Raw genomic sequence first — 26,672 nt, forward strand, 5'->3', positions numbered from 1 at the left:
ACCTAACCGGGAGAGCAACTGCTGTAGCGTTTCCTATTCATCATCATCATCATCATCATCATCATCATCAACCTCAGCAGCAGCAGCATCATCAGCATCATCATCATCATCGTCAGTGCGAGCGGCACGCACCTCACTTGCTCCACATCCTCGGTGCCACGAGAGCGCCAGGGCGCAAAGATGAACATCCAAGTCCTGCCTGAGCACACCTCAGCAGCAGCAGCATCATCAGCATCATCATCATCATCGTCAGTGCGAGCCGCACGCACCTCACTTGCTCCACATCCTCGGTGCCACGAGAGCGCCAGGGCGCAAAGATGAACATCCAAGTCCTGCCTGAGCACAAACTGTCCTCGGTGGCCCCGCTGAAACAGTTTAACGTGGAGAAAAAGGAAGTTGAGCTGATCCTGGTGAAGGAGCAGAACGGGGTCCAGTACACGAACACCTCTGTCGTGGCCTCTCCGAGCTCCCGCGGCTGCACCTCCGGCTCCGGCTCCGGCTCCGGCTCCGCAGAGGATGAGGTCAGGGAGACCTGGGGCAAGAAAATTGACTTTCTGCTCTCTGTCATAGGCTTCGCTGTGGACCTGGCCAATGTGTGGAGGTTCCCCTACCTGTGTTACAAAAATGGAGGAGGTAAGATCGGTTCTTCCATTTATTCTGAGGGTCACCCTTTACACTGTTTTTGCATGACTAACTCTGATGAACAAAATGTGGGCTACTTGATATATAATTATTTGGGGGAGCAGCTTACAAACTTACAAACGTTGTTAGTGCCTTTGAAATTCATTTTATTTACATATACCTGGTGTAACATACACATTAGCCTATGTCTCAAACTATTACTAAAACACATTTCATAAATTCGTTGAGTTGAATCTATTATTTATTGCTGATGAGTGAAAGAATTTTTTTTATAAAAATTATAGTCTGTTAATTTGATAACTGTTATCTGAAGATATAAAGAAATATGTTTTGAAAGATTATACTTTTTTTTTTTTTTTTTCAGCTGTAAAAAGTATGAATTATAATTTACAGAGAATATTTTTCAATTATTTTTATGATATATTTAACAACGCAATACATATACTTTTCAATCAACATTATATAATTTAATGACACATACTGTACAGTTAGGAACTGTACAGTTTCTCAACAACCTGCCCGCACTCTGTGCTGTTGTCATTCATAAACCTGACGTCAATGTCAGTGAACTCATTAACTACCAGTGGGCTGTTGTTTAACAGTTTTGTTATCTTTTGTAATGTATGAGTAACAACATGTATTTTTCACTCTTTAGGCATGTAGCTCAGGTTTGAGACAGAAATGTGTTTATGACTGAAACAGACTAACATTTTTGTGGGGAAAAAATGCCTTAATTTAAGGCAGTGGCTATTTGCACTAAGTGAAAAAAGCATATTTTCTTAGCGATATATGCTATTTACACTAAGTGATAAAAGCATATTTTCTTAGCGATATATGCTATTTACACTAAGTGCAAATAGTGATGGACGTTTTCATGTTTGTGGGTGAAGTTAGTGTAAATAGCCTCTGCCGACAAGGCGGGCTATTTGCACTTAGTGTAAATATAGACACTCCGTTAAGTTAAATGTAGTAACATAAACCACTTTTTTCGTAAATGATACACTTTCCTTTTGTGTATCAATTATAATATTAAAACTATAGTATTAAAAATGCATGCGCAAAGACAAATATAACAGGGATCAGGTAGATTTCTGTTTTTTGAAAACATACTTAAGGTCATTGGGTCAGAAAGTTTCATGAGAAGGTAACATGTGACATTTTGGTTTCATTTGACTTTTCACCTCTATGTACAGGTTAAACCGTGAAGAATTTTCCATATCTGAATACATTATAATGCAAAGTCAGAGTTAAGAACTATGATTATGTCAAACTGCATCTAACTCCACTGTCGAATTGAATATTCACTATGTTAGCAGATACAGTGACAAATGCCTGTTGTTTAATGTGTCCCCCCAGGTGCCTTTTTGATCCCATATGTTCTGTTTCTGTTCATTGCTGGGATGCCCCTGTTTTACATGGAACTTGCCTTGGGTCAGTATAACAAAGAAGGAGCAGCTACAGTTTGGAAGATCTGCCCTATATTTAAAGGTATGCAGAAAATTAGTAGACATAAAAGATGCTGAGATGAAATGTACCAGTTCACACATTTAATTAATTCACTGCCCATTTTGGATGTTTCATTTTTATACTGACCCAACAAACACAAAAAAGGTTAACTTAATGGTCCAACAAAAGCCAACAAATGTGTTCGTTGGGGCAGTGAACTAGGTTATACAGTGACTCTGTTGTGACTTTGAAGTTAGTGCACACTTCTAACTTCATATATTGAAGCAAAGAGAGGCCTGAAACAGATAAAGCAAAACTTTTTCACATATAATAACAACATATTTGTGACTTTCCTCCTCAGGCGTTGGCTACACTGTGATCATCATAGCTTTGTATGTGGGCTTTTACTACAATGTCATCATAGCTTGGTCATTGTATTACTTATTTTCCTCATTGACGAGTGAGCTGCCCTGGCACAAGTGTAATAACCCGTGGAACAGCCCCAATTGCACAGAACCACAACACATCAATGGCACCTTCTTGGGTAACAGAACCTCCTATGCCAAGTACAAGAACACACCGGCTGCAGAGTTCTACGAGTGAGTCTTACATTTATTTTTATTACTGGTTTTTGCTCTGTGGTTTTGCAGTTCTACTTGAGTTGTTGTATATTATTCTAACAGTAGTATCATGAAAATGTCTGGAAATGCAAAGTCTGATGCAATATTAGTGTCAATGAAAAGAATTCAGGCAGACAGTTGACAGGCTTTCTATTTAATCGACTGCAGTCCGCTTTGAGATTTGCTTAAAAGTGTGAATATCCTGTTTATTAAACAAGCGCTTTTACTGTATTTTGTCTTATAGGTGTTCCAAACACATTAACATTTCCACTTACAAAATCAGTTATGAATGATACAGCTGCTTTACTAGACAGGTGTTTCCTTATGCTTCACAATGTCGGTGATGTTTTTCGACATTGTTCCAGTTTGTCATGTTGTACCAATTGCTTGTTGCTCCCTATGGAGTCTTGCTGATATGGCGCCTAATGGAGCTTTGATTCAGCTATCGCTGTTCGGGATTTGTTTTCAGAGACGTGTTTAGAGTTTTGGGGGCCCTAAGCAAGCATTCCCAGTGGGGGCCCCCTTGGTAGAAATCGCGTTTTACCACATTTTATAGTTATTTCTGCTTAGAAGTTCGAGGGAAAAAAAAGTAAGTGTTTTCCTAACTGAGGATACAGCCCAGCTGAGATCTTTGAAATTTGTACTCACCCTCATTTCATTCCAAACCTGTATTACTTACTTTCTACTGTGGAACATAATATATTCTGAGTGATTGTATTTATAGTTTTATTATTTTTTTAAATGGTCTGTGGTCACCAAACTCTTCAAGGTTCTGTTTAAAATACCTTCTTTTGTGTTCCACAGAGGTAAGTAAAGTATATTTGGAACAACGTGAGATTGAGTAAATATTGTATTGAAACCAGTTGCTACTCTGAGGTAGAACACAATCAAAATTATTGGCTAATCAGATGTGAACAATTTTGCTTAAAAGTGCTCAAAATTAGGTCAGAATCACTGAAACATGTATGCGGCACTCAAAACTCTTGATGTACACTGAAAGAAAGGCAGCCGCTTGCACTTCAAAGAAAAGCAGTCCTTTTCCGTGTCTAAGGGAAAATTTGGCTCCTCGTGTCAGGGGAAACCAGAAGAATGTGTGGAACAATGAAGAACCTACAGCACTTGCTGATTTGTTTGTAACCAGTTATGGACAAAATCATAGAGACACGTCATCAGATTCAAGTGAGGGTTTCCGTGTCTTTATTCCTTAAATGTATTGCTCAGGTCTTATGCATGTTTGTATATTATGAAATATCTTAAAGAGTCTAACATCACTGTGGAATGTGGATGTGCATCCATATGTCTATCTCGTATATATACATACAATATATGATTTTAATTCATCCAACCCTCGACCCCTTTTCCTGTCTTTCTTCGTGATCTACCGCTTTTTGTACTCTCTGCTTGTCTTGTTCTCACTGTCTGTTTAGCTGTTTCTCTCACTTTCTTCCTCTCCTATGCTCTTACCCTCTTTTGGACTAGTTTCCTACCCAGCAATGCTTTGAAGTGTCATTTCCCCAGCTGTCTTCTGTGTGTGAGGGGATGTGGAAAGCTGTCATTTCCTCCGCTTTTCCCCCCTCATGCCGCTCTATTATAATAGTTTTCGGCCACCAGTAATCCTGCCATCATGGGACAGCACACAGGGCACTAGAGAATATTCATTACTGTCACACATACAGCAGACTCACATGCTCAGCAGGTGTGCCATACACTGAATATTAGATTAAGCAGTATGTTGCTCAGAATAGCTAAAATGCTGGGGAGAGCTAGAAACCAATCACAGAAAGTGGTGTTGAACCAGCAGCTGTCAGTCCAGAAGCCCCTGATAAAAACCCAGTCAAGTTCATTGGTCTTACACAAACCCGTCATGGCACACATCTTTCTAAAACAACCGACAACCAGACAAAAGCAAAATATGACAAGCTCAACAAAGCAAATTTCATCAGCTTGTGTGCCACCCACATATCCTTTGACTACGCTGTCTCTGCCAGTCTTGACATGTTTGAGTCAATCACTGTTTGTTGAGACTAATGAACCGTTACTGCTCCGTTGTATTGTTTTACACAGCAGGTATCCTAAATCTAATTATTCCGTCATTACTGAAATATTGTTACATCACACGCAGTCTCAGATTTAACAACAGACTGATGTCATGAAGACAGAAATAGTGGATTTATAGGAAAAAATATAATCATTTGAAAAGCCAAGACAAAGATCTTGACCATACTTATTGTGCTTTCAAATAATAATCATTAAAAGTAATTAAAATAATAAATCAAACAAGCATAATAATTAACCCTTAGAATATTGGTTCATTGTTGCGTGCTTGTTTTATTTGAATTTTTTTTATATATCTTGATTTATTAAAAGTGCAAAATGGTTGTGTTTTAGTAAATACTTTTTAAAAATGTGATATGAAGGTTATAAGTGTTACAAATGCTATTTATTTGCTGTGCTTGTTTGTTTTTAATAATTACAAAAATAAAAGGAAGGAAATTAATATTAAAAATATAAACAGGGCTGAACTCGTGTCAGCCAGAGGGGTCCATAACCACAACGAATGTGTGGTTTCACAAACACATTTTAGGAAGTTCTGGTGCCTGTTATGAAAACAAATATAATTTGCTCCAGAGTTAAGCAAGCTGTGATGAGACCCCAAATGCCATCAGAGTTCTCTTCTGTGGCCGTTGTCTGGCTCAGAGTACAGCTGAGGATATGGTGAAATCATAGGTGTTTGGATTTAGCTTGGCAAGGAAAAGACATCAGATGAATGAAGAGCTCTAGAGGGAATGCTTGCCAAGATCCTTGCCAATCAAATGTAATTATTCAATTAGAGGAGGCTGTGCTCACATCTGTCCTGACCTAACTGCTGTCACTGAGACTGAGCTCAAGCTCAAGATCTGCCCCTCAGAATGAAAAGAGTGGTTATGTCTGGTTTTGAAGTTAGGAGGATTGTCCAGGAGTGTTTGTGTTTCTATTTGTTTGTTTTTGGACTATATATTTCCGCAGTTACTTTTGTCATGGTATAACACAATGACCAATTTTGTGGTTGGAAAATAACTAAGCATGGGATCCGTTAAAGGAATAGTTTACCCAGAAATTTAAATTTACTCAACTTAAGGCCATTCAAGTTGTAGATGAGTTTGTTTCTTTATTTGAACAGATTTGGATAAATTTAGCATTACATCACTTGCTCACCAATGGGTCATCTGCAGTGAATGGGTGCCATCAGACTGAGAGTCAAACAGCTGATAAAAACATTACAATAATATAAATTAACATATTTTGAAACAAAAAGCAGTGTGTTTGTAAGAAACAAATCCATCATTAAGATGGATGAGTCCGCTATATTGTTTTCTTTTATTGTGTCATCTGAATCAGGACAGAATTATGCACAGATCAAGCCCTGTTTATAAGCGAATACAATCCAAAACAGTTCTAAAGTATTTTGGTGGATTTTAATCATCTGTTTGAACTCTCGTTCTGATGGCACCCATTCTCTGCAGTGGATCCATTGAGCAAGTGATGCTAAATTTCTCCAAATCTGTTCTTATGAAGAAACAAACTCATCTATGTCTTGGATGGCCTGAGGGTGAGTACATTTTCAGAAAATGTCAATTTTGGGGTGAATTGTTCCTTTACAAGGCATAATGAAAATGCACGTGAAAGTCCAACGTCAAAGAATAACCAAAAAGTGCCCATAGAAGTCATTCCTGATTCAGCCTTATGAATGTTTTTTTTTTTTTTTGCTTGCGCTTGTTGAATAGTGCGTTATATACAGTAGGCTGATGCATTGTATAGTCACGTTGAAGGTTTTATTATAAGCAGTAGTCTACTGCACTAGTCAAGTCATGTCTGTTTTAAAAAAAAATTCTGAAAGCGGTTTTATGTAGAATAGTTCCTGGTGGGCAAGGCAAAAGATGACTTGGAAACACCCTAATGCACTGTTGTTGTCTTCAACCTGTAGAACATGTAGTCCTGTTTGTCATTTGTTTTTTGGATATACAGTATCTTTTACAGTGTTTTTTTATTCAAATGTATTGATTAAAATCTGAGTACTGTTAGACTTGCTGCCTGCACTTTTGCTTTATAACAACACACATATGTAATTCTTAAAGATCTCATCAAAACTTTATTTACTAAAGGATTTGTGAAAAAGTCCTTCCAGTTAATGAATAATCAAATGTGAGTGAGCTATTTGTAAAATAATTTATTGTCATGACAGCCTGATACAAACCAAGATATTTGTATAGACTGTAGGTATGTTAAAGGGCCAGGGGTCGACTGAAATGTCACAGAGAGTGGATTAAAGTCAAGCTTTAGCAGGACAGGCGGGTTGACAGGCCCCAGCGTGATGTTATTGGCAATGGTGACCGGATTGGACTGTCTCCCGTCTCTTGAGCCCTAAGGGTTTGTCTGGCTTTCCTTCTCTTCATTAACTCAGCCATGATGGCTTCAACATCCATGTTTCTGTAGACGTCACACTCACGTTTATTTCCTTATTCCCAGTGCATGACCAAATTACTTGTTTGATGAGCAAGTTGAGCAGTTCTCAAGGTCTCTCCAGCTTTAAAGTTTTCCTTTTTAAATGCAAAACCAAACCTGTGTATCTGATCCAGATTTAATTATTTACTGATGTCAACAGCAATTAATTATCACACATATGGGATATTAATCAGTTGGGCTGATCAGAATTTGAAATAGAAATCATGTGGGAATGACACTTATAGTCACTTGACAGCTGACTTAAGGTTAATATTATGGGTCTTTAATATTGTTTTTAAAGTAAATAGGCATGGATAAAGTCTGCTTTAATTCACATCATGGCTTCTAAACTCAAAGCATGTTCAAACAGAGCGGCATTCGTTCTCCTTTACAAGACATCTGATCCAGATTTAATTATTTACTGATGTCAACAGCAATGAATTATCACACATATGGGATATTAATCAGTTGGGCTGATCAGAATTTGAAATAGAAATCATGTGGGAATGACACTTATAGTCACTTGACAGCTGACTTAAGGTTAATATTATGGGTCTTTAACATTGTTTTTAAAGTAAATAGGCATGGATAAAGTCTGCTTTAATTCACATCATGGCTTCTAAACTCAAAGCATGTTCAAACAGAGCGGCATTCGTTCTCCTTTACAAGATAACGTCTTTCAGAAGGAAAGATGACAGCAATGTTCTGGCAGTGCTATAGGGGTTTGTTTATAATATAAGAACAATGGCCTGTACTGTTTCTCCTCTTTAAACCTCACTGGGAGGTGCAGCACAGGAATCATTTAGATCACATTCTACAGAGACTCTTTTCACTGGGTGTATCCAGATATTTTGCAAGAAACCAGCAATAATATTCATCATTGGATGGTTGAGAAACCTTTGGTCTTAACCATTATTCAACCTTGTTAGATGTTAGAAACATAGGTCATCCCTCTTGGGAGGCAAGATCCTGAGGGGAAACGGGTTTTATGGGTAATTTACGATCTGGCAAATCTTTTGAAGCAATTGACTCAGCAGAGTGTGTGACACATACAGTATTGAGATTGTGTGTTTGTACTGGTTTGGCTCTACTAGTTGTAATGGTTCTGGGTCTGTGTGTTTTTGTTATGTGGACTGTTCGTTTGTAGTTGTACCTGGTTTCCTGTTTCCTCTTGTTTTTCCATGATTGTTCTTACCTGTTCCCATATCCAATTAGGCTTTATGCTGTAAGCCCTTGTGTTTCCAGTGTATTTGTCAGATCTTGTCCTTACACAGTTGTCTTGTTTGATGATCTTATTCTGTTTTCTTGTTTCTGTGTTCTTTGTACTTTTGTTATTATATCTTTACAGACAATACTTTTGAATCCAGTGCTCACTAGTTTCTGAGTTCCCATTGTTACACTAGTTAAAGCCAAATGCTTTTCTTCAAATCTATTTAAGTTTCTCTGAAGATTAGGTTAGAGTTAATATATAATAAACATCAGTTCAGAGTGGACAGTCTAGTGGAAACAACCGTAAAATGAGAGTGAGCCTAAGCCTAACATATAAAGCACATGAAAGGGTGTAAGAATGTGCTACAAAAACAAGATACTGTACAGTTCCCTAAATTATCTGTAGTTGTAGATTCTTTATAGGATCTTAAGTTATCAGGGCAAGGCTTTATAATACTTTGACTTGAGAGAACATCAATTTTATTTTGATACATAACCCCTTTTCTAAGTATTTTAAGAGCAGTGACGTCAAGTGGCAAGGCAACTCCTACATACTCCCTAGAGTCTGACTAATTTCAGTGGTTTGTAACTCAGTGAGGCCCCCCACACCTCTGCATAGAGGGCGTCCCTTGCGCCAGTGGACCTGTACAGCATATATTTATTCAAAAAAGTTTTTGTGTGCAGATGAATATTTTTACACTATGCTATTGGAGCATGACTAAGAATAGAGAACATTATAATAATGGATGTTTTATTTGATTAATTGATAAGTGTTCCATAATTTAATGAGGAAAACACTCCAAAGAATCTATAGAACAAGTAGGACTGTGGCCCAGGACACTTACTTTACTACTGGAGAGCCTTTGAACAAGGCACACAACACAACATTTCTCAAAAAATGTTTTCTATTCAGACAGTGGGACTATGAACAAAATGCATTGAAGTAGTTGTTTAATCTCACTTACCATTTCTCCTCCTCCAGGCGCGAAGTGCTGCACATTCATGAGAGTAAAGGCATCAATGACCTGGGTCTTCCTCGCTGGGAGCTCGCCCTCTGCCTTATTTTGGTGAAGATTAGGTTAGAGTTAATATATAATAAACATCAGTTCAGAGTGGACAGTCTAGTGGAAACAACCGTAAAATGAGAGTGAGCCTAAGCCTAACATATAAAGCACATGAAAGGGTGTAAGAATGTGCTACAAAAACAAGATACTGTACAGTTCCCTAGACAGAGTTGGAGTGGACTAAATTCTCTGTAGCTGTAGATTCTTTATAGGATCTTAAGTTATCAGGGCAAGGCTTTATAATACTTTGACTTGAGAGAACATCAATTTTATTTTGATACATAACCCCTTTTCTAAGTATTTTAAGAGCAGTGACGTCAAGTGGCAAGGCAACTCCTACATACTCCCTAGAGTCTGACTAATTTCAGTGGTTTGTAACTCAGTGAGGCCCCCCACACCTCTGCATAGAGGGCGTCCCTTGCGCCAGTGGACCTGTACAGCATATATTTATTCAAAAAAGTTTTTGTGTGCAGATGAATATTTTTACACTATGCTATTGGAGCATGACTAAGAATAGAGAACATTATAATAATGGATGTTTTATTTGATTAATTGATAAGTGTTCCATAATTTAATGAGGAAAACACTCCAAAGAATCTATAGAACAAGTAGGACTGTGGCCCAGGACACTTACTTTACTACTGGAGAGCCTTTGAACAAGGCACACAACACAACATTTCTCAAAAAATGTTTTCTATTCAGACAGTGGGACTATGAACAAAATGCATTGAAGTAGTTGTTTAATCTCACTTACCATTTCTCCTCCTCCAGGCGCGAAGTGCTGCACATTCATGAGAGTAAAGGCATCAATGACCTGGGTCTTCCTCGCTGGGAGCTCGCCCTCTGCCTTATTTTGGTCGTCTTCATCCTCTTCTTCAGCCTGTGGAAGGGAGTCAAATCCTCTGGAAAGGTGCAAAACTCCAGCTAAAATCTCAAATGATAGTTATGCAGTGTAGCTATTTGTTTTTGGTCATTCTGTCTATGATTAATCTAATGTTCATATATACACATTTTATTTTTGTTTTTTTAATAGTATTTTCAATTTATATAGCATTTGTCATTAAAAAGCAATCTCAAGGCACTGGACAAAAATGAACGGCTCTTTATTTGTGTGTGGGTGTGAGTGTGTGTTCAGGTGGTGTATGTTACAGCTACTATGCCCTACATAGTGCTGTTTGTGTTGCTGATTCGAGGCATCACTCTCCCTGGTGCAATGAATGGAATTAGGGCATATCTCCACATTGACCTAAAGAAGCTCAATGATCCTCAAGTAAGTTCATGCTAATAGGGCTCGACCTATTTTATGAACTAATTCCAGATATATACTGTATATCTTGGATCTTTAAAAAAGTAGTCATACTTCATACATAGTCATACATACTTCTTTTTTTATAGATGGATTGTCACTCATTTTTGTTTGTTGCAGGTATGGATTGACGCAGCTACTCAGATTTTCTTTTCTCTAGGAGCCGGGTTTGGAGTCCTCATTGCCTTTGCAAGCTACAATAAATTTGACAATAACTGCTACAGGTATGACAAATCTCTGATAAGGTTGTACGTTTTCTAAAGGCCTATTCACACTGCACTGACAGACACAGACAAATGGCAACAGAAATGTTCGTCAGGTTTTGTTGGATTCTACATGTTCAATCAGCAAAATCAAGCGCTAACCAATGCCAACAGATGTTTTGTTGTGCGTTACATCTGTTGGCATTAGTCGGCGCTTGATTTCGCCGATTGAACTTCTGAGAAGTGACATATTGTAATCAGTTGATCGTAAGCGTTGGTCTGCGTCTATCTGTGCAGTGTGAATTGGCCTTAATAATAACATCTCTTCAGAATTATATGATGGAACGATTCTTACTACAAACAGGTTCCAATGTGAGCAATATCTTACTTGAAGACTTAAAATGATTTTTTTGCCTGATCTATTAGCCCATAGCCATTCCAGTTTGCTAATACTGTGAAGCTGTGGCTTTGCGTTCTCATGAGAAAACCAACATGTTGTTTCCAGAGATCAAAAGTTAGAAAAGGTTGTTAGTGGGGCCAGCAGGTGGCAGTCACCTTGTGGGCATTGTGGATCCCAAATAGTCAAAATGACAGTCTGTAAAGTTTCTCAGGTTATAGTACAATATTCCTGTCAGCTAGTGTCTCTGTAGATTGAGATGTTTCAACACTCATTCAGTTGTGCACTGAGCATTTAACCTCATCATACTTAATTAATGAGTAATTGCAGAGGTGGAAATTACATATTTGAAGTGGATGAGGTGATTCCTTTCATGTATGAAGTGTTTTGAAGGTATAAAGAGGCAAAAGACAGTCTGATTCATTTATTCACTTAAAAGTCAATGCCCACTTTGGTTGGCTTGTGTAAAATTACAGTCGATTAATATTCAAACGTTTGCAATTTTCTTTTGATGCCTTGTTAATGTACACATCTAAAGCATGTTAATGACTTACAGTAAGCACTGTTGATTTCACATCGCAATATGTTGACGTCTAAAGCTGGAACCCTATTGATCCAACAGGTTTTTGCTCTCCAGGGCACAGATGTCTTACTAAGACCTCAAATCTACAGTCATGTCAAAATATTTGCTTTTGTTTCTAACAGAAAATAAAGAAAACCAATGAAAAAGTCAGTTTGAAATATTCATGTTCACATTATTTAAATTTAAATGTAATTTAAGTTACAGCAGCATTTTTCACCTCTTCAGCTTTTGGCCACCATGACGATATGTTGCAAGCAGATGGCTGCTCAGATTTAAGCACTTCTTCACAGACTACACTGAATGGTTCCACCCTAGGACACACTTTGAAATGATCAAAATCATGAATTATTGTATTCTTTCTTCTTGTATGTACTTTTTGTATCAATTGTTTGGTTATTAATTAGGCTTTTGTAATGTCTAGTCATTGCAACTGATAAACATTATGAGAACAAGGGAACAAGCTTTCAAAAAACAATGCTAAACTTCAACTTTACAGTGCACTGTTCCTCTGCACAGGAACTGTCTAAATGAGAACTCAAAGCATAGCCACAGTGGGGATAAGTCACAGCTTTGGCATCAACTCACTGTGGGTTTAAAGTGTTCATGTCATAGATTCTCCTCAGCAGTTTTGAGACTTCTGGTGTAATGTAAACTTTTATCTTGTGCTTTGCTGCAGGGATGCTATTCTGACCAGCACTATAAACTGCATTACCAGTTTCTTCTCAGGGTTTGCCATCTTCTCAGTACTGGGGTATATGGCTCATCAGCATCAGGTCAACATAAAGGATGTGGCCACTGAGGGTCTGTGACTCCTACAACCTCACTGTCCTGTTTTTATTTTACTCTTTGTGTATCACTCAACCTTTTCATGTTTCTCAGTTCTACATTGTGCACCATTCTTTCTTCTTACAGTGGTTAACCAAAGTGTGACCCGTGACAAACGTTATTTTTCTGGAGTTGTACAGTGTCCCTTTGCTGATCTGTGAGGTGATTGTTTATATCTGTGTGCAGGAGCTGGACTGGTATTTATTATCTACCCAGAAGCTATCTCAACTCTACCTGGATCCACATTCTTTGCGATAGTGTTTTTCATTATGCTTCTGACTCTTGGAATTGACAGTTCTGTGAGTACAAATTAATCTTGTTATTTCTCACATAAAATTTAATAGACAAAAAAACAATGCAATTACTAATAATTGATACTTCAACAAAAATACTATGGTTCTAAAACATTTCCGTTGATTTAATGCAATGTCCTGTTTAGATGGGTGGCATGGAGGCAGTGATCACTGGGCTGTCAGATGACTTTAAATTCCTGAAGAGGCATAGAAAATTATTTACATTTACTGTAGTATTTGGGACATTCCTAATAGCCCTTCTGTGCATCACAAATGTAAGTTTGTTGGATCTGTTTTTTAGCAGTGTGACAATATGAAAATACTCTTGTTTATATTTATTTTCTTGTCATATTATAAATATCAAATTACTAAAATCTATATAATATCCCTATTTAATTTGCTTTTGAGATGGATTGTATTGTACAGTATATTTAGCTGTTTTACTGTATAATATGTATTCAGCATCAGTGGTGTGATCCATGTGCATGTGATCGCATCAGTTGAAACTACACTGTGGAGCATTTCAACATTTATTGGCTTACAGTCAAAAACCGCACTTTGCAGATCAAATGTGTGTTTTGTGAATATTATTATTTTTTTGATTACTTCTACCATGAACATGAACAAATTAACATACAAGCAATAAAATGGTGAATTAATCAATAGAAGTCCTTTATTCAGCAGTATTTTGTCTTTGTCATATCTCGGTTATGACAGGGAGGGATCTTTGTGTTGACCCTGTTGGACGCGTATGCTGCAGGAACGTCCATTCTATTTGGGGTGCTGATTGAGGCCATTGGAGTATCTTGGTTCTATGGTGAGCAGATATAAAACAACATACATTCGTCTTTAAAGATAATTTCCACTCCTGACTCGCTACTGACTGAAATTCTTGCTTCTACAAGTAAAATCAATGTTTTCTGCAATCTGTAACAGGTTTAGTACATTTCGTATTATCCAAATAAGCTTTGCAGATCTTATTTGGAAAGGGTTTAAACAATGTTTTTCATGCTTGTTTAATGGACCATAAACAATTATTCCATATGCACCTGTGGAACAGTCCTTAAGACACTAGCAGTTTATAGGCGTAAGGCAATGTAGGGCACATTCACAATTACTTAGGTCCTAAGTAGAAAGGTCTCAGTAAGTCTTAGGACAGTAAAGAGACCTTTTTTACTGATTTAAACACACCAGAAGAAGATGCCCAGGGTTCCTGCTCATCTGCATGAACATGCCATAGTCCTGCTTCAGGGAGGCATGAGGACTGCAGTACAAATGTTGCCGGAGCAATAAACTGCAATGCCCACAATGTAAGATGCATAAAAGAGTGCTACAGGGAGACAGGAAGGACAGCTGATCGAGATGAGATGCACTTTAGAATTTAAAGCAGCTGGTGACCACACCAGATACTCACTGCGACTTTTGGTATTGATATATACATACATATATTTATATATGCACTACTTGAACAAAAGTATTGGGACACACCTTTTTAATTAATCAATAATTGTTTCAGACCCATTGCCACAACTGTATAAAATCAAGCACTTCCAGAGCTGGTGAGTTCCACTGGCTTTGACATCAGCACAAAATCGATGCAACTGGAGCTTCAAGGGATGTGTTGTGGAAGCTTCACGTCACCAAGTACAATGCCAAGTTTAAACACCGCCACTGGACTCTGAAGCAGTGGAAACATGTTCTCATGAGTGAATCACACTTCTCTGTTTGGTGGTCTGATGGGCGAGTCTGGGTTTGGCGGATGTCAGGAGAAAGTTACCTGCCTGACTGCATTGTGCCAACTATAAAGTTTGGTGGAGAAGGTATAATGGTATGGGGCTGTTCTTCAGGGGTTGGGCTAGGCCCCTTACTTCCAGTGAAGAGAAATCTTAATGCTTCAGCATACCAAGACATTTTGGGTAATGCTATGCTTCCAACATTGTGGAACAAGTTTGGGGAAGAACCTTTTCTATTCAAGCATGATTTTGCCCCAGTACACAAAGCAAGGTCCATAAAGACATTGTTGGATGAGTTTGGTGTGGAAAAATTTGACTGGCCCACACATTTGTAGCCCTGACTTCAACCCTATCGAACACCTTTGGAACAGAGATTGTGAGCCAGGCCTTCTCATCCAACATCAGTGCCTAATTTCACAAATGCTCTACTGGATGAATGGGCACAAATTCCCACAGAAACACTACAAATTCTTGTGGAAAGACTTCCCAGAAGAGTAGAAGCTGCAAAGGGGGACCCACTCCAAATTGCAATTTCATAGAAGTCCCTGTTGGTTTAATAGTCAGGTGTCCCAATACTTTTGTTCATATAGTGTGTACTGTTTCCTGCATACACAGCTACTTTTGAATGGTTGTCAGTGGAGCTAATGCATCTTCCAGCAGGACTGAGAAACACTGCTTTTTAACTGGTCTGTAACTCAGCCTCAACACACTAATGCATTACAGTGTGAGTAAGATCAGAGCTATGAACCCAAGGACAATAAAAGTCTGAAGATTGACCAAAAAAATTATACATTTATCTTAACTTTATATTTTTGTAATTACTCCAAAGCATATGCAGTTCTAGATACTGCAAGACATCTCATGTAAAGAGAGGGAGGTCATTTATTATGGTCCATGGCTACTTCATGAATATGAAGTATCCCTGCCTCGCCCAAAGAGCAAGCATAAACAAATAGTTTAAAGCCTCAGGACTATCAAGATTATCAGTGCTACATTCCGTTACATCACTTCCTAAGATCCAAAATTTCTCATTTCTACTTTACATTGTATTACATAACTTTTGAATAAAGTGTTGTCTAAGAGTACAATACACAGTGTTCAGATCATCATTAATATTGTTATAAGAGATGCCTCAATTCAGAAAAAGGTCTCGGGTATTTTTATCTTGAAATGATGTCCAGATGCTGCTAATTTCTTTGTGTGTTTGTACCATAGGTGTGGACAGATTTAGTGAGGACATTGAACGCATGATGGGCTTCAAACCAGGTATCTACTGGAGGCTCTGCTGGAAGTTCGTCAGTCCAGCATTCTTACTTGTGAGTTAAACAGGGGTGTATGAGCATAACACCTGATGCAATTTGACCCTTAAGGAAATGATGTCCTTTATCTGTCCCCTGTTAGATTACAGTTTTAAATCTGTTTAGTCAGTTAACCTAAAACTTTACTCACTTGTACTTGGAATACAGCTGATACAATTGAATAGTTTCAACCAGTAAAAATAACTTGCTTTATTTTCTTATGCTGACAAAACTGGTTTCTTTGTACAGAATAGTTAATCACTCCTTATTGTTTCTGTAGTTCCTGACTTCTATTTCTGTGCAGGTTGTGGTCATTGCCAGCATTGTTACCTCTGGCGACCTGAGATATGATAACTATATTTTCCCTCGCTGGTCAAATATGGTGGGCTGGTCCATAGCCTTGTCCTCCATGCTGTTTGTACCAATCTACGCCATCTACAAACTCCTTATTATACCAGGCACCTTCAAGGAGGTTAGTAAAGACGTTTCACTTATCTAAATGAGGACTTTTTACATACTGCAAGTTATAAATACTATAAATTTGTCCCCAAAATATGGTTTAATGCTATGGGTACACACACACACACACACACACACACACACACATTGGCAAGTGACATATTTATAGTTGAATACTGAAAAAGACAGAAGAAAAAATATATACACTCATTTTAAGACTCCCTGTTTCATATATAGTTCTTAGGTCCAGTTTTTAAATATTCACTCCAGCAGAGTGGCCTTGTAGCAAAGCCTCCAGCAGATTCCTTGTTTCAATCTCATCGTACGTTGAATGCCCTCAATAAATCTGTCCATGGCTTAAATCTGCTTCATGACTTTGTGTGGTCCTAAAACTGAGAGATGTTTTTATTTCTAAATGCGTCAATTCCCAAAACCACAAACATGCTACTGACATCTGGCTCAGTGCTTACATACTCACATTTTCCACAAGCAGCATGCTATCTTAAATGGCTTCAGAAATCATCTAACATATGCAGAATAAAACGCCACATTGCCATCTGTTTTTGAGGCGATAATTAAGTTGTTTAAATTTATGGTTCATTATTGCTGTGTGTTTATTTCTGCTAGTCCAATTTTTGTTTTTAATGTCCTCCATTGCAGAGGATAGCGTACGCCATTACTCCAGAACATGAACATCACCTGGTGACAGAGGGTAATGTCAGGCAGTTCAAGGTAAGACAATGCTAAAGGTAGTTTAACAGCATTTATTTTAAGAGAATTGCATGTCACAGAGAAAAATCCTGACGTTTTTTCTATTGTACATTTTGTCTTGTTTTCCCAGCTCAGACATTGGTTGTCCATTTGATGGGGGGGGTCAGGTGGGAGTGCCATCAAATGCTACTGCATGAGAGAGAGAAGTGGCACCTGAGAAAAGGACAAAATGAAGTGATGGCTTTGCGCGTTTCCCAACCACACACTGTACTGTCCAGTCTGCTCCATTTGTGTTCAGTGGTTGACTAGACTTTTTTTTACAGTGGGTACAGAAAAGAATCACCCCTCCCTCCCTCCCTTCTAAAATAATCACATTTTGCTTTTATGCAGCTGTATTGACTACATCTGAGTGCAACATCTAACATCCAAGTGAAAGATATAACACCAACATGACAGAAAAAGTAGCTAATCACCTTTTCAATGGTACACAAAGCCTTTCAGCTGTGATCAGCTGTGGTCTTTTTGATTAGCTCAGCATGAAAAAAGCTTTCCTGGAGCATTTCAGTCCTTGGTAGTGCAACTGAAGCAAATAATCAGCTATGGGTGGCAAGGCACTGTCAAAAAATCTCCAGGATAAAGTTGTGGACAGGCACAAGTCAGGAGATGGATACAAAAACATTTCAAAGGCTTTATCAATGCTTAGAAGCACAGTGACGTCTATTATTAAGAAGTGGAAGGTATTTGGTACAACACAGACCCTCCCTGGATCAGGACATTGCTCCAAACTGGATGAAAGAGTCAGAGGAAAAGCCTCCAGATTTTGAGGCAGAAGAGACTAAAATTTAATTATTTGGCCTCAACACCAAATTATATATCTGGCAGAAATCCAATACAGCTCGTCATCCAAATAACAGCATTCCTACAGTAAAGCATGGAGGTGGTAATATCCTGTTATGAGGGTGTTTCTCTGCAGCAGGGACTGCAGCACTTGTCAGGATAGAAGGAAAATAGATGGGGCAAAATATCAACAAATTCTTGAGGAAAATCTTCTGCCCTCTGCCAGAAAGTTGTCAATGGGAAGAAGGTTTACCTCCAACATGACAATTATCCCAACAGACTAAAGGCTGTAATTAAAGTAAAAGGGGGTTCAACTAAATACTGTTTAAAATACTGTTTGCTTCAGTTGCACTACCAAGGACTGAAATGCTCCAGGAAAGCTCTTTTCATGCTGAGCTAATAAAAATGACCACAGCTTATCATAGTTGAAAGGCTTTGTGTGCTAATTGTGTGATTAGCTACACCTGATTGAGTTTACAAGTCATTTTAGGAGAGGGGTGATCTGGTTTCCAACTCAGTGATTCTGGTTATTTATTTTTTCTGACATGTTGGTGTTATATCTTTCACTTGGATGTTAAAGTTGCACTGAGTACATTTAGCTAGATAAAACAAAGATGGTGTTCCATCTTCCATCTTCATTTCAGGCTGGAAAGCAACAAAATGTGATTATTTTAAAGGGGGTGATTATGTTCTATTCCCACTGTATAATGTAGGGCAAACTAAATATTGTGCCTGTACTTCTTTTTAAATCATACACTTTTTAGGCCAAACTCTCAAAAGACCTCAAAATACTTACGTTTTGTGGTAAAACAGGTATTTTCCACTTTTAAGATGTTTTACTTTTTTATAATTTTTTTATCCTAGTTTTGTTTGTGATGGTTATAGGTCATTGTTTGTAAAAATGTAAGCAGAAAAAAAAATCTGAAGCTATATTATCCTGTATGGCTGGGAAGTTCAGTGTGTGTTTATATGGGGTAAGTGGGTGTGACAGGATAACTTACACCCTATTTCATAGTGCAAGTTGTAGAGGTTTAGATAACACACTGAGAAATGGAAACCCCCTTGATATTCCAAGAAATCTTTCATGCCATGTAACGGGTTTGGAGCGTTTTGAGTCATTGCTACAGTATATGTTAGGGTGCAGCTGTGAGTTTTCACATTTTACCTTGTTTCCCAAGAATGGTTTGGTTTTGCAACAGCTGGCTTACATCAGTGGTCCACAAAGCATTTTTTCAAGCACATCTTTTTTCTTTTTGACACACCTCACAAAGCAGACACACCACTGTGTGAGTGCCTTATCTAGCCATAAACTTCCCGTCATTAAGTAACTCATCATCATGAAGAGCGTGCAGAGACGTTCTACATGACTAAAGCATCTCATTGAGAACGAGTCTCAATTAACTCCATGCCATAGGAAAATTACACTCATAGCTTTCAAAATGAACTGAGATCCAATGAACTGCCTCAAGTAGAGCTTAAGAGCTCTTCTTTTGTTATATTTCAAATGTTAAGGAAAAGGGATTTTTAGTGTATTGAGTCAATGGATCAACATTTTAAGTTTTACTTGTGGCCTCCCTTGGGTCAGAGCAACAATTATTATAATGACAAATTTGATACCTTGCACAAGACTTTTTTGCCCCTTCAAGAGAATGATTTTGTTATAGATTCAAAAGCAACATATCAGAGACATAGAACATTATATTTTAAACTCAAGAAAGTCCAGTTGACCATGTAAAGCAGCAATGTTCACAATGTTCACAATACACTAGGCAGGGGTTTAGCTTATTTAGATGGAATACTGTTTGACATGACATTGAAAATGTATTTACGCTGTACGCTGACAATTCATTTAATTGAGCTCTCGTGGTACAATCCCATTATCATGTGGTCCCTTTGAACATTTCACGCCTTGTATGGGATGTGTGTGTCTGTGTGCGAGTATAGATAACAGATTAGGATTCTTAGGTTTTCAAACCAGTCATGATCAGTGGTCAATGTGGTTGTCTTTGTCTCGAGATGACGCATACATTTTGTGGTTCACTGTGGCTTTTTCGCTTGAAGGAAATGTTTTAACATTTTAAAGTGTCAAAAGCAACTCCTATTATGTTGGTTTTTATTTGTGTAGAATCATTTGAAATACAAAAAAATGACAAATCTTGATCACTGGTAGGAAGCAAGCAACATATGTGGATTATGAAATATAAAGAGATACAAATATATTCTTTTGTTATATCTAATATTCTATGAATCAAAAATGTGAATGTAAAACATTTTAAGCAAAGTGTCTACTGCTATATCATGCTGTGTGATGTCGATAAATATATAAATATTCAGAAATGCATTATTCCATGTAACCAGGGGTGACGTAACCACATGAATGTAAACGGAGCAGCTCTGGCATTTCTGAGTGATGCTTACAGAATAATGTGTACAACTACAAAACTGTCCTTTTGATTGTAAGTGACAAATATATATGAAAAAGTTCAAATATGCACACTATAACAATAAAGTCCTTTCTAGTACACACACAGATAGAAACCAGTGTTTTGTCTGTTCTTATTAGAGTATTTTCTGTTGAGATTTTGTTTTTACCACACAAACAGTGCTCATCATTTTGTGACTCTTGGTCATATTTGTAAATAGACTACAAAGTGTTATGTTCTGCTGAGGACAGGCTGACAGTGCTGTTTTCTGTCTCTCAATAGCATTCTGCTTTTTGTGTGCATTCTGTTTACCGGATGTACAGTACACCGAGCCTTAGCTACACAGATGCCGACCATGTGTCCCCTCTCTACCACACAACAATGTAATTCATAAGCTGGAAGATTCTCCTCTTTTCTCTTTCAGTACAATCAATGAAAGTTAGGGTTAGATGGGTTGACTGATTCATAGTGGGACTCATAATATCCACTGAACAGTATAACAGAGTCTGTTAAATTGTTTTGAACGAATCTTTGCAGTACAGACACTAGACCAAGCATTTTTATGAACCAATTGTGATTTTTTTTTTTACCTGACAATCTATTACTCCCTCTTTAGCATATATATGCTCATTAACTGCTTAGTCTGTTAGACCTATAAAGCCTACTGTATCATATTTGATACACAAATATCTAAGGCCTCAAAATTATCAACATGATCAAAACCTGTTTTGCACAATTTACTACATGCCTAGTGTCGTCTGATTGATAGTTTTCAATTGATTCGATACTTTTTTAGCAAGTAAATGGCCTTTTAGTGTAATTCTAAAAACATCCCCTGAAGGTTGTGCTTCACAAGTCTTTTTGCTCTTAAAATATTTATTCATTTTTTCCGAAGTAAAAGTAAGAATGACTTTTATATTATTAGTAATAGTTCAAGATCAACACTTACTGGACTGAAGCAACTTAAATCATTATAAAACATAAATCATAAAAGCATCATCTTTATGTCTGCTATATTATTAAAAGTTCTCATTGATTTGCACTGCAAGCTATCAGAATTTCATCTTATTTTTTTAGCCATATAATTATCAGCAACTGCACCCAACTGCATATGTTTGGGCCTCTTAATAAAACTGAGGTGTTTTTTCCCCCACCTTAAGTATGAGCTCCATATATCATACTATATGACTCACAAAAGCCTGGTGTATCAATATGCAACTTTTTTTTTTGTTCTGAAGATTCAGTAAAGTTCCATTTACAAATAAATAAATTCATTAATTAATTGAAAAAAAAAATCTGACAATTTTGTAAGGCTTTTCAGGGTAATACCTAGTGCATTACATTTTCAAGAAGGGGATCTCTTGTCAGTATTTATAATAAAAGACAAAAAAGGTGAAAATCCAAATGTTTTAATTCAATTTCTATTTCACTATGACAAATTTGGCATGCAGTTATGTTAGGGAGGTTTAGGAAGTAAAGTTTATAGAATGACTGAAGGGATTCGATTCTCACGCACACAATATGTAATCTTATAGGACAAATGAAACAATGTACCCTTGACCTGGTATCAAGAAATTAAAAGGTTTTAATGATTTGCTTATAAAGAAAAAATTGCAGAAAGACAAAAAAACAAGGGAACGACACCAATTAGTCTGAAAGACAAACTACATGAGCAGGAGACAGCAGGAATTAAGTGCCTGAAAGGAGATTAGAGGCTTTATTCTGCTTCAGTTTCTAATCTTGGGAGAGAAAATAAGGAATGAAGGAGAGAAAATGACAAGCTTCTGCAACAGAGATATGGATGCAGACTAGAAGAGACAGGAAAAGCATTTAAAAAAAACACGAAGAAACCTCAAAGAACCAACCAATATTAGAATGTATTGAGAGTAAAAACTCCAATCAAACTATAAACTGTACTGAAACGCCACAGTTCAGGGATCCTGTAGGTGAAAGGTCTCTCCACCTCTCAAATGTGTCCTTAACACGCAAAGTTAAATGGGTTACCGATGCTTTAACTCTCACCTGCAGAGTGTCTGTGTGTGTGAATGAGGTGCTAAGAGTGGAGTCAGATTACTGTAGAATTGCTTTTCAAGACTGAGATTTCCAGAAATACATTAGGCAAACAGTAGCGAGATTGATACTAATTTATAATGAATAATAAAGCAATAATATTGAAAATGTGGCAATTGCAAAAAAACTAAAAGGATTAACATTATTTAAGGGTGATCTTGTTGGTTGAAAATTGCTGCAACATGCTGACTAAATTTGACTCAAGTAGATTTAAGACAAGTTTATTGGAAGGTATTTGACTTTTTGACTAAATATAATTATGATTATTTGTCAGACCTTTTGCATTTTTAATGTAAATACTTATTTGAATTGCATTAATTGTCAGTATTTCTGATAAATGAAATAATTCCCTTGTGGTTATTTTAGGTCATTCAAGAGTATGCTGAAGGTTGAATGAGATGTGAATGGTACAGTAACAGTTTGTTTAATGAATTTCTATGAATTATAATAAAGCAATTAAAGCAACTTTGTTAGCAGAGACTAGATCAGTTACAAATCTTTAGGATGTCTAGTGTAGTGTTTCCTAGGATAAAACTATATAAACTAAGGATACATATGAATTCAGCTGCAGGATATCTTTTATTTTATTTGTGCTTTGGTCATCCTCCTAAACTCAGTCATTCCGGTCTGTGCATCCTTCACTGATGAGAGAGAGAGATGACCTGTTCTGAATTTCCGTACTCTGTTCTCCCAGCGCTCCTCATACAGGAAGATTTTCAGCACTGATAACACTTTCTCCCTGTCTCTTTCCTTCTGCTTATGTCTTTCACTCTCTTGTCTTCCCCCACTCTTATTCATCTTATCTGCTGTGGTCTGCCCTGTGTTCTTGCTTAATGCACCAAAAAGGTCAAAATCACAAACCTTCATCAAATTTGCTTAGCCAATAAAAGTCAAGCCGGCTCTCCACAAACAGCAGGCTAATTGCAGACTCTCTGCAGCTGTAATGCAATTAAACAGTGTTTTTGGTTCTCTTCATATTGAAGGCCTTGTTCTCTCCTTGTAATCCAATCGCTGAAGATTAATCCATGTGACCGCATTGATAAAATCTATACTTTCTGTCGACAGCCAGAGAAGACCTAAATCTGGCAAATGAGACAGAGAGTGTGTTGTTGTCCAAAGAAGATTAATTCAACATTTAGCAAAAGCCAAAATGAATAACTCTGCTGACAACAAGAAACGTTCCTAGTGGTAAATCATCTCCCAGTAACTCCTCTCATTATTTTTAATTAACAGATTGCAATTTTCCACAAAGACTGTAAATTAATTTTCGATTTAAGCACCACTAACAAATGATCTCCGTAGAATCCATGTGAGCATGTCCTCAGAATAAGTAAATAATATGACATCAAGTCTGAGCATCTGACACTATAAGAAAATTAAAATAACAAAATAATAAGATGTTGTATGATAATCCAGGTGCACCGTACTGATAAGAGGTCATTTTTTTCCCTTCCTTTCTAGGTCACAGGTTCAGCTGAACTTAGTATTAGATTTCTAGACAGCAGTATTACGCAGTTGACTTCCATTACTGTTTTCCCTTTGGAATAACATCTGCCTGTGCTATGGCTTTTTGTAAGAGGGCTACATCTCTAAATGTTATAAAACAGGGTCACTACAGGGCATTTCCTCCCTTAACAGGGACTATTTGGGGTGTAACAGAGGAAGCCAGGAATCAATGGTCTTCTTCAGCAGAGTAAATACTCCCAGTGGTTATTTTTGTTAAGCTGTGTCAGAGAGTAAGAGTATGGACTCCATAGTCCAGCTAGGGTGGATCAGTCAGTTACCTTTGCAATGCTGATTGCAGTTAACTGATGCTGGCGAACATGAGGGATATTACATTTTGTTTTCCAGTAGATGGTAATATTCCATTTAGTTTCCAGTGCAGTGGGCCAAACACGTTGCATGTGTAGCAGGACTGCAGCTCCCAGATAAGCCTTGTTGTTGACTGGAGAAATTCAAAACAATGGATGCACTATTACTTTTTCCCCGAAGCCTGCATTAAAAAAGAATATGTATGAAGTAATTTACAATCTGAATGTTATATATTGTATATTCATACAAACATACAACTTTAAGTACTGAAGGAAACTAACTTTTATGCACCAAGGTTTGATTTTTATTCATACAAATGATGATGATTATTCATAATAATAATAATATTAATAATAATACTATGAAATTGTTATAATAATTAAATATTCAATTTTATTATTAATAAAAAATATATTTTTGTTATTAACAGAATCTATTATTATTATTAATACAATTGTTATTAATAAAATATATATATATAACTAGGCAACAAATTGCATATTTAGAATACATAAAATGCAAGCTCTGAAATTAGTCTCTGTGTTGCTCAGGCTTTAATTAATATTGTATGGTTCATTTCAATGATTCAGATATGCATGATGAGAAATATGAGAGCCTTAGCATTATAGGTTATCTGATTGTTGAAAATGAGCAGCTAATGCAGGGCTGGTAGGTTTCAGTCAGCCAGAAGAAAACACTCAGACTGGATCAGCGCATGCTGTGGCCGCTGCACACTGAGGAATTTACAGTAATAGCGACTGCGGCCACTGAGGGTGCTTTTAATTACCCACCATTCCTTTCTGCCATGATTCTGTTCCGCTCTCTTGGGCAAAGATTGGTGGTGATGTTCAGCGGTGTTTCCTGTTTACTCCCTCAAACACCAAAACTTTTGTGACTTCAGGCAGCCATCCTGGCACAAAGTTCTCAAACCTCAAACCTCCTCCTGCAGACCACGTGCAGCCCGTTCATCGCCTGATACATACTGCTCACAAAACAAGCAGTAGATACTCACAGTGTGTTTGAGGCACTTAGTAGTAAGTAGAACTCTACATTCTGCATTCTTTTTTTATGTCTGATAATGTTATAAAAAATCGAAATAAATAAATACTCATCGATAGACAAATTAGAATTATCTCTACATATATTTACCTCAACATTAACTCTACATAAAATTGTTTTGCTGTACAATTATTTGAACAGTACATTTCCATGTACTAGGTCTACGAGTCATGGGATCAAAACTTCAGATACAACTGCCCCTAAATGACGTTAAACAACAACAACAACAACAACAACAACAACAGGTGATTGGTCTCTATCCATGCAAATGTTCTAACTTACAGTCTTAATCAGCAGTTCACGGCTAGAATAAGCTGCTATATGGGCCATATTTATGCATTGCGAATCAGTGATATTATATTGTCACTGATATACTGTACAATCATCGTTTTTGATAATATTTTGAACTATTTTATTTTTATATTTTCTCTTTTCTTTTAACTTTAGTTAAAGTTTTAGTCATTTTGTTGTGTTTTTGTCATTTTTGATTATTTTTCTTAACATGTCTATATAGTTATTTTGTTTTAGTTGTTAATTTCGTTTGAGCTATTTTAGTAGTAGTAATGAGGAATGCCGTCTTTCTGAACAACTAGCTGAAATAAAATAAGCTTAAGTATTTTTTCAATTGTATTTTATTTCAGTTAATATTTATTTTATTTTAATGGATTGTGTTGTAGTTTGTGTTAATGATAATAATGTGGCAAATTTTGGAAACATACAGTAGACACAGGAGTTTTCATTATTGAAATACATTGGCATATTTGAAAACGAGTTCTCACAAAGTTTAAATATCTGCTGAAAGAAAGCTGTGGTAATACTATATTACTCTCTCCGTATAGGATGTGATCATTCCTGGAGAGTGTAGGAGAGCAGAGCAGAGGCAGAAGACAGAAGGTTTTTCACAACAAAGATGTAAGCTCTGACGGATAGCATCAAAAACCCTGTATTGCTGTGGGAATTTTCCTATCTCAAGGACTCCTTGGTGTGTAAGTAATTGGCAGTTATAAACTGGTAGAAAAAAATAGGATCAAATTTAGAAATAATAGTGAGAGACAGGCAGAAAGAGAGACAAAGAGATTTGTCATATCTTGACGTTCAAAAGTGAGACACTCATGTATGTTCATACACACACAGGCCTAAATGAAGTTGTGAACACTGAGTTGGGTGTTTTTGTTACATGGTTAATGGAGAAGCACACTC

At 37.1% G+C, this 26,672-nt stretch overlaps 1 protein-coding gene across 1 annotated transcript; it reads left to right on the forward strand.

Moving 5' to 3' along the window:
- The first annotated feature begins 317 nt into the window (after positions 1-317).
- On the forward strand, positions 318-17,606 carry LOC107548932 (sodium-dependent noradrenaline transporter-like). The gene is made up of 14 exons (XM_016229805.1): positions 318-633; positions 1,999-2,130; positions 2,450-2,687; positions 10,235-10,373; positions 10,599-10,733; positions 10,890-10,993; positions 12,629-12,753; positions 12,964-13,076; positions 13,217-13,345; positions 13,788-13,887; positions 16,019-16,119; positions 16,406-16,573; positions 17,221-17,292; positions 17,402-17,606. Exons 1-14 carry the CDS (start codon positions 318-320, stop codon positions 17,423-17,425), a joined length of 1,896 nt encoding a protein of 631 aa, XP_016085291.1. The 3' UTR covers positions 17,426-17,606.
- The last annotated feature ends 9,066 nt before the right edge of the window (positions 17,607-26,672 follow it).

Source organism: Sinocyclocheilus grahami, unplaced genomic scaffold (assembly GCF_001515645.1).
Source record: "Sinocyclocheilus grahami isolate Dianchi unplaced genomic scaffold, SAMN03320097.WGS_v1.1 scaffold358.1, whole genome shotgun sequence".
In the NCBI taxonomy this organism is placed as follows: domain Eukaryota; kingdom Metazoa; phylum Chordata; class Actinopteri; order Cypriniformes; family Cyprinidae; genus Sinocyclocheilus; species Sinocyclocheilus grahami.